The 8,375-nt window shown below is 54.5% G+C and overlaps 1 protein-coding gene across 1 annotated transcript; it reads left to right on the top strand.

The window, feature by feature from the left end:
* Nucleotides 1-726: 726 nt before the first annotated feature.
* On the top strand, nt 727-7,566 carry IRF8 (interferon regulatory factor 8). Its single transcript, XM_009332320.1, has 8 exons — nt 727-900; nt 2,122-2,305; nt 3,355-3,443; nt 3,937-4,048; nt 4,393-4,440; nt 4,973-5,359; nt 5,689-5,804; nt 6,920-7,566. The coding sequence occupies exons 1-8, from the start codon at nt 727-729 to the stop codon at nt 7,094-7,096; spliced, it is 1,287 nt and encodes a 428-aa protein (XP_009330595.1). The 3' UTR covers nt 7,097-7,566.
* The last annotated feature ends 809 nt before the right edge of the window (nt 7,567-8,375 follow it).

Below are 8,375 nucleotides of genomic sequence, written 5' to 3'. Positions count from 1 at the left end.
AGTCACCCAGTGGTTTTGGCTAAAAATGACCCGAGGTCCCCAGCAAGGGTGGCTTGACTTCACCCCGCTCCTTCCAGGCGTCGGTCCTCTGTTGGAGAGGATTGGTTGTGCGGCCCCCATCCCTGCGGTGACTCCGGGTGCCGCCTGGAACCAGCGCCTGCTCCCCGAATAGGCAGCGCCCAGCGAGAGGGGCTGCCGCCTCCTCCGGGGCGGACCCTTGTGCCAAGAGCAGCCGGGGGCAGCACTTGGCTCCCGCCTCCCACGGACGCTAAAGGGTCTCTGCCCCGGGATGGCCTGTCCCAGTGTCACTTGCTCAGGTGACAGCACAGCTGGGCGCTTTAATCCCTGTCGTCGTCTTATGTGACTTATCCTGCAGCAAAAAAAGGAGTGAGCAGAGCACCAAGTCAGCCTCTTTCTGTGGGCAGAGCTTTGACTGATAGAGCTGGAGGAAGAATTTGTAGTAGTTCAGAGGGAATTGCCTTGATTTTTTTCATTCTAAAAGAAGCCCGGGGGGCATTTTCGTGTACAGACGTTGGCACGCGGGACTTGCAGAGCTGCCGAAAGCTGCTTGTCTCTGCAGGCAGTGCCGCTACCGGCTGTGCCCGTGGCAAACGCTGCCGGCTGGGCCCGTGGCAAACCAGAGCACGGCACAACCCCTTGTACCCCAATTGTGGTGGGAGAGTGCCGGGGGAGCTAACGGGGCTCGGACCTCTCGCTCCGTCCAGGATGTGTGACCGCAACGGCGGGCGGCGGCTCCGGCAGTGGCTGATCGAGCAGATTGACAGCGAGCTGTACCCTGGGCTCATCTGGGAGAATGAGGAGAAAACCATGTTCCGCATCCCATGGAAACACCCTGGGAAGCAGGACTACAACCAGGAGGTGGATGCCTCTATTTTCAAGGTAGGGACAGATGGTTAACGCCTCTTCCCCATAGATCCTGGGCTCGGCGATGCTGGTTTGTTTTTTTCCTTGCTGGTGGGAGATGTCCACACTGCCTGTGGGTTTTGCATCTCTAACCCCTGCGGGAGATGCTTCACCCCACAATTGGCCTCCCAGGCTCTTTTTGGGGGTATTCGTTCCTTTTTGCCAAATGCTGGTGCCAGGTTTAGGTTTGTTTTCAGCACGTTTGAATCCTGGTCTGACAGGAGAAGGAGCTTGACGTGCTCCTTTTGACCTGCTCTAAACTTCTTATCAGGCTATAAAACGCTGGATTTACGAGGGGAAAAAAAAAAAAGTTTGCAGGAGGAAAGGAAGTTTTGGATTTCGCTGAAGGCGGGGATTTCCAGTTTTGGGGAAAAACTGGAAAATTCCATCCCGAACCAAAAAAGGTCAGGCTCTTCCCCAAGAATTTCCTTCCCTCTGCCCCTGCTTCCAAATATCTGTACTGGTGAGCGAGTTCGCTTTCAGGGCAGTGACAGCTGGTTAGCGGCTGGTTCGGGAGCCCCGAGTTATGAGGATGGCATTGAATTCAGCCACCTGAAAATATATAAATATCTGTAAAATAAACAAATATGTATATTTAAAAAATAATACATACTTTGCAGTCTCCATTATATGTATTTTACAATCTCCCTTCAGTGGTAAAATGTGTTCTCCCACCAAAATCATGAATGATGTTCTGATCTTAAAAAGAACCCAGCTTTCGCTTATTAGTCAGGAGCTGGAAAATGAGGCTTGCTGTGATTTTTTTTTTTTTGGTTTGTTTTTGTTTTAACTGAGGTGTTACCAGGTCATTAGGAACACCACTGCTTCAGCAGTGATTCCTTGCATCCCCAGGAGCTCCTGACCTGGGAGGCGCAGAGATGAAGCCACATCCTATGATCTCGACCTCTGCTTTTTTAAAACCCGGGTGCTGCAGCCCTTCTTGCGCGCAGGTGCATCGCTGGGGCAGGTGCTGCTGCTCTGCACCCAGATACCCGTCCCCGCGTGCGGCAGCTGTGCGTGTGTCCGCAGTCTAGGAGCAAAATGTTGAATATGCATGGGGTGGTTGAGAAGGGTGCACGGGGCAGAGGGGTGGGGAGAGCAAAATGCTCTCTGCAGCCCCAGCTCCTTTGCCCCAGGGGTTGAGGGGATTTGCAGAGCTCACCTGGAGGATTTTTTTTTTTTCTTGCTTTGTTTTAGGCCTGGGCTGTTTTCAAAGGCAAGTTCAAAGAAGGCGACAAAGCGGAGCCGGCCACTTGGAAGACACGATTGCGCTGCGCCTTGAACAAGAGCCCTGACTTCGAGGAGGTGACGGACAGGTCCCAGCTGGACATCTCTGAGCCCTACAAGGTCTACAGGATCGTGCCGGAGGAGGAACAGAAATGTGAGTGCCCCAATAAGGGACCGACCCCCAGGTGCAGGTCGGTCCTGCCGGTAACCACGGGCTTGTGCTGCTGACCTACATCTGAGCGGAGCTTCCTGGCCAGACGCCGCTCTTGTGCCGTGATGCTTTGCTTGTCCCGCTTTGCGGAAGGTGTCCCCTGTGTCACTGTGGTGGCAGGGAGGCGGGCAGGAAGGACAAGCTTTTTGTCCACCCCCGTAAACAGCTGCTTAGGGGATAACTGCAGCATTGCATGACCTTCAATCCCATGAGGATGTTGTAGGGGCCAATCCAAAATCCTTCCCCCCTTGGGGGGGGCTACTTGAGCCCCAACCCTATGCCCTCCCAACGCCTGCCCTGGGCAGATGGCAGGGAGCTGCAAAAAAATCCCTTCTCTTTTGCCAGCAGTGATTAGAGTAGCAGTAATTTCGCAGAGAGCAGTTGCTGCTGTGATGTCCGGTGCGGCGCAGGTCGTGCTAAGTATATCTCTATTTGTGGTTAGGCGTATGTGTGCTTTTTCTTTTTTTTTTTAAAGTAAAAAAACTTGCGGGGGGGGGAAAAAAAATCTCGCTGTCAGGAAATCTGCCTTTAGCATCTCGGTCTCCTCCAGCCGTGTTCACACGGGGGGCACGCCGCCGCTATGCAAATGGCACTGCAGGTTCCCACCGGCAGCACGACTTCACTCGGGGTGGCTGGCAGAAAAAGGAGAAGCAGCAGCAGCCCCGGTCTCTTGGGTGCTCAGAAAAAAAAAAAACCCAACCTTCTGCTCTAGCTCTGTCTCTGCTACCGGCCGGATTTTTGATTTGCCTTGTTGCTGGTCACCGTGCGCTGGGGCAATGGGTTGCAAACCGGTCTTTGGTCTTGAAAAGCAGCTCTGGGTGGAGCTGGAGGGGGCTGTGAGCCCCTCCGAGGTGCTGTTACACGGCTCCGCTGTGCTGTGGTTCTCGGTTTCATAACTTTCGCGGGGTGAAGGGTTTCTAAAACCCAGCAGCGAGATGAGGCGTGGCAGGGGGGGGTGGGTGTGCTCGCTGCATCCCGGCCTCTCCTTCCAGGCAAAGCGGGCATTGCCAACGGGAGCAGCCTGAATGACGTCACGGAGATGGACTGCAGTTCCTCTGCCATCGATGACCTCATTAAAGAGGTAAGCCCTCACAGCGGCTGCAGGTCGCCTTGGCTGGAGGTGGACGGATGGCGGGCAGTTGCCCGATAAAGCGTTGCCTTTCTAAAATTCAATCTGCAAAGGTTTGGGAATCCGCCTGGCGAGTGACGCCGGGTTTTGCAGCTCATTCACGTGAGCCAGCGCCGGGACATGGTTGCTGATGAATGGCTCGCGCTTTCGATTTGCATCTGGGCGGGCGAGACCTTCGCTGGGGGATGGAGGCTGTTTTGCAGCTCTGTTCCCCTTCTTGGCTGTGTCACCTTGGGCTGCTTCTGCTCAGTAGCTCTTGAGGGTGTTATTTGAGTGTATGGCCTGGGGAATGCCAAACTTGCTCTTTCTAACCAAAAAAGTTCATTGGCATCCTGTTGGCGTTGCCGTTTGGACCCTCTCCGAGCACTGCAAGTGTCTCTGGGCAAGGGCAGGGGTTGCCCAAGGCATCAAACCCGCTCTGATCTCGGCGTCTGGTCTCGCACAGCCCCCCTGTGTAGATGAATACCTGGGGATCATCAAGAGAAGCCCCTCACCCCCCCAGGAGTCCTGCAGAAACCCCGTGATACCCGACTGGTGGGTGCAGCAGCCCAGCCCCGGTAAGTAGCCGACGGTGTGTGCAGTGTTTAACGGGACCAAGCTTTTTGTCCAGGGCGGAAAAAAACTTACTGTATGGCAATGGATAATGGACAACAGTTGTATTTCATCTTCCTTATTAAGAATGCTTAAAGTACTAATTATGACAACTGTGGTTGGTAGCAGGCACCCAAGAGTGTGTGTTGCACAAGATTAAATCCACCTGGGAGTATTTGCTGGCACCTCCTGTGGGGGAGCTGGGAAGCCTGGTGTGCCTGGGAGAGAACTGAGGGGCTGGGGGGGAGAGCGGGGGATCGGGGTTTGGGAGCTGGGCACGCCGGTGCAACTCGGCTTTCTCTGCCCGCAGCGTTGCCCCTGATGAACGGATACTCCAGCTACGAGCAGCATCATTCGGGTAAGGCAGCTCCCCTGCTTGGTTGTGGACTGTGGCCATCAAAAGCCTCGCTGGGGCTCGGCCTCGTGTGTGTGGAGGCAGAAGGTGGCTCTGACTCTGCTCCCTGCCTTGGGGGAGGCTTTGCTCTGGGTTTGGGAGGTCCCGTGCCCTCCTGAGTATCCGCAGGGTTTGCATGCTGAGGAGGGACGCATCCTGCCTGTTGTCCTGTGGCCCCGCGGTCCTGGCACGGGGGGGTGCCCCCGGGATGCTGGGATCGGCCGTGCCTTTAGTGTGGGGAGATCTGCCCGCGGCAAGGGAAGTGTGGAGCAAAGGCAGGAGGAAGGGGTTCAGTATTGGGAGCTCTCACTTGCTGATCCGCGCTGCGACCAGGCTGAGCGCTGGAGATGTCCTCTAGCAAGGAGGAGGTCTCCTCCATCGAGTGAGACTTGCTCCCAGGAAATTTGCTACTCTCGCAGAGTTTGGGCATCGCGGTGAAGAGCAGGCAGGGTTTGTCTTCTCCTGACGGGTGGTGTGTGCGCCTGTCCCCTCCCAGGTTACTCCCAGATGGTGATCAGCTTCTACTACAGCGGGAGGCTGGTGGGCCACATCACTACCTCGTGCAGCGAGGGCTGCCGGATCTCACTCAGCCAGCCCTCCAGCCACGGCGAGAAGCTGTACGCCCCAGATGCCCTGGAGCACGTGCAGTTCCCCTCGGCCGACGCCATCCAGAATGACCGCCAGAAGCAGATCACCAGGAAGCTCTTTGGGCACCTGGAGAGGGGTGTCCTGCTGCACAGCAACAAGCAGGGCATCTTCATCAAGAGGCTGTGCCAGGGCAGGGTCTTCTGGAGCGGGAATACCATGCTCTACAAGGACAGGCCCAACAAACTGGACCGGGATGAGGTGGTGAAGATATTTGACACCAACTTGTTCTTCAGAGGTTTGTAGGAGCATTTCCCGCTTTCTCTTCATCCACTTGGTGGGGTGGAAAGGGTGGAGCCCCTTGGCCTTGGAGCACTCTGGAGTCATCACTGTCCATCACCGATGGGTTACCCAAGTGCTCTGGATGAGTAGCTGATGGTACCGGATCTAGGAAGGAATAACCTGGTGTCTTGTGTCACTAGCAAACTCATCCTGGTTGGAGGCTTTGCGCAGAAAAGGTGGCTTCTCCTGAGCCCACAGCTTTCTTCCATGGCAGGGTGCTTGGTCCTGAAGCTGTGTAGCAAAGGCTAGCAGCTTGTGGCAGGCAGCTTCCAACTCTCCTTGCAGAGCTGCAGCAGTTTTACAACAACCAGGGCCGCTTCCCAGACAGCAGAGTCATGCTGTGCTTTGGAGAGGAGTTCCCGGACGCCGTGCACCTGCGGTGTAAGCTCATCCTTGTCCAGGTACGGAGGGCTGCCCTTTGGACCTCTGCTGCTGAATTTCCACCCCCCTCCCCTCCTTGTCTGGACCATGTTGCCCTTTTTCCCCCGCAAGCAGGGCTCTCGCTTCAACCCCTGGAGCCACAGACCTTTGGGGTGCCTAAATTGGTCGGGTGGCAGTTGTGGCACAAATACTGGCTTATCCGCAGCCTCCTGAGAGGTGCTTGGGCTGTAGCTTGTCAGACTCCTTGATCTGGGTAGACTATGTTTGCAAACAAAGCTCCCAACTGGCAAAAGCTTTTCTAAACCGCTAGGAAATCTGTTCTCTTCCTCCTGTTCCTGCCTCTTGGCACTGGGTCCTCTGCCCTCTCCTGTGGGAAATGGGGGAATAAATCCCTGGAATGGTTGAGTTAAGGGACAGCCTCAAGCCGAGCAGCCAACAGATGTGGTAAACAACCGTGGTGGACGGCAGCGGGGCTGGGGAACCCTTGGGAGGGGGAAGGAGGGGATGGGGTGAGAGGGGCAGTCCCCATGGCTCTGGCCAGAAACTTCTCCCTAGAGAAGCTGAAGCAGTTCTGGGATCTCAAAGCCTTGGGGCAACGCATTGGGTCCAGGTTCCAGAAACACCCTGTGTGGGACCCCCTTGGGCCAACAAGGCTGCAGCAGTAGGGACGTGGCATGGAGGGTGTTGCATCCACCCTTGAGCAAGTGGAGACCCACTAAGTCCGTGAGGTCCTGGAGGGGATTTTACAAGTTCGGAGACCGGTCCTATGCCTCCCCGCACAACTTTCTGACCTGGTCACCTCTTCTTGCCTTGAGTGTCTGCACCAGAGGGTCACTCTGCGTGTGCTGGGATGTCCCCCAGCCTGTCCTCACCTCCCTAATAGCTCTGCTGGGAGAGGAGCTCTTGTGACTGCTCCTTTTCTCCTAGAGGTGCTTTGCCAAGGTGGTTTGTGGAGTTGGACCTGGTTGGCCTGGCTGGACCTGGCCACTTGGGTCTGTTGGGCAGAACTGCTCTGCCGTGTCTCTCCCACCCCATACCCTGCTGCCTGGGCTAGTGGGGGAGGGTGGCAGCAGTGGGAGATGCCCAAAGAGGTTCCTCTTCATTCAGTGTCTTCATGACTTCTCTTTTTGCGTAGGTGGAGCAGCTGTGTGTCAGGCAGGTGGTGGAGGAGGCTGGGAAGACCTGCAGCAGCAGCCCCATGCTCCCCATAGCTGATGAGACGCAGCATGACCAGGTGTACAGGATCTTCCAGGACATCTGTGCGACGCACCAGCGGCCGCTCTTCAGAGAAAACCAACAGATTGCCGTCTGAGCCTCCCTCTCCGCAGACATAGCGTGGTGGTTTGGGTTGATCTAGACCCAGTTTGGTCCCATTAGTGCCTAAATTCCCATTTTTGGAAAGTTGGTTTTTGTTCTTTGCTGTTTCCAGTCCAGAGTCTGTATAAATACAGCAGTAAAAATTGCCACGAGAAAGTAGGTTGGATGCTCAGCGTCTGTCCCGCAGACGCTTTACTGATTAAAAATGACTTTTGTACCAAGCAGGGTAGGCCTGGTACCGTTGTCTATAGCTAATGGCAGGGGGAGGAGGCAGCGTCTGAGCTGTGCAGGAAGGTCAGGGCTGGGAGTGCTTTGTGTTGCCTTTGTTAACGGCCAGTCAAGCAGAACCGAAAATCAGCAGCTGTAACGACCTGCCCCAGCCGTCTGCAACTCGGACCTCGCTGAGAATAGCGATTTGGTAGGAGGTGGCTCTTGGAAAAGCCTTAATGCTCAAGTGTAGGAAATTCTTTCCAGAAATTGGTTTTTTTTTTTTCCCCCCCAAACAGTCGGGCTGATGGAGGATAGGGTATGCCTTCCAAGGAGAACCTTCTCAAATTCCTCTTTATTTTTGCTATAAGGTTTATATGTCTATCTGCCAAAGTATTTTGAAACTTGGAAACCAATGCAGAGATTATATATGTAAATGTTGAATATAAGAACTTAGGAATCTTAATTTTTCCTAACTAGAGGCAGAGTTTATATAAATATATAATATCTTTAATTTTAAAGATTGCAGCATAGTGTGAATAGGTTGGCTTCACCCTCCCAAATGCATGTGTTGGTCTCCCCCAAGCGTGACCAGGCAGCGGCATCCATGTGTAAATCCTCATTAACACGATTTGTATGCGCACCCAGCACCGGGGAGCTGGTCGGGCATGGGGCTTGTGCCTTGCAGCTGACACAAACCAGGACTGCACACGTGTGCGTGCTACTAAGCTGCCTATTTATTTTATGCCTGAGGTTTATTAAACTTTTTTTTGTAATTTTTTTATCTTCCTGCAATTAAAGTGCTATATTTTGTATTTTTCTTGCAATGTGGTTTTTGGTTGCAATAGAGTGGGGTGTCGTATCTCTGGCGGGGACAGCCTGGTAGCTCTGTCTCGCTCCTGCCCTGGTCTTTCCTGCGGTGGGGTGTGTGTTGAGCCTCTGCTGTCGCCTCCCTCCCGCTCTGTAACTGCCTGGTTTCATCTCTGGGGCAGGAGAGGAATGAGCCAAAATGCTGTAAGGCAGTGGAGGGAGGAAAAGGGTACCGTTCATAGGGCCTTCATTCCGGG

This window comes from Pygoscelis adeliae, unplaced genomic scaffold (genome assembly GCF_000699105.1).
Source record: "Pygoscelis adeliae isolate BGI_AS28 unplaced genomic scaffold, ASM69910v1 Scaffold18, whole genome shotgun sequence".
NCBI lineage: Eukaryota > Metazoa > Chordata > Aves > Sphenisciformes > Spheniscidae > Pygoscelis > Pygoscelis adeliae.
This window is presented reverse-complemented; position numbering and strand designations above follow the sequence as displayed.

Coding starts and splice junctions, on each gene's coding strand:
- IRF8 (XM_009332320.1), top strand. CDS start 727: ATGTGTGACCGCAACGGCGGGCGGCGGCTCCGGCAGTGGCTGATCGAG. Junction 901..2,121: donor TGGATGCCTCTATTTTCAAG/GTAGGGACAGAT, acceptor GCTTTGTTTTAG/GCCTGGGCTGTTTTCAAAGG. Junction 4,049..4,392: donor GGTGCAGCAGCCCAGCCCCG/GTAAGTAGCCGA, acceptor CTCTGCCCGCAG/CGTTGCCCCTGATGAACGGA.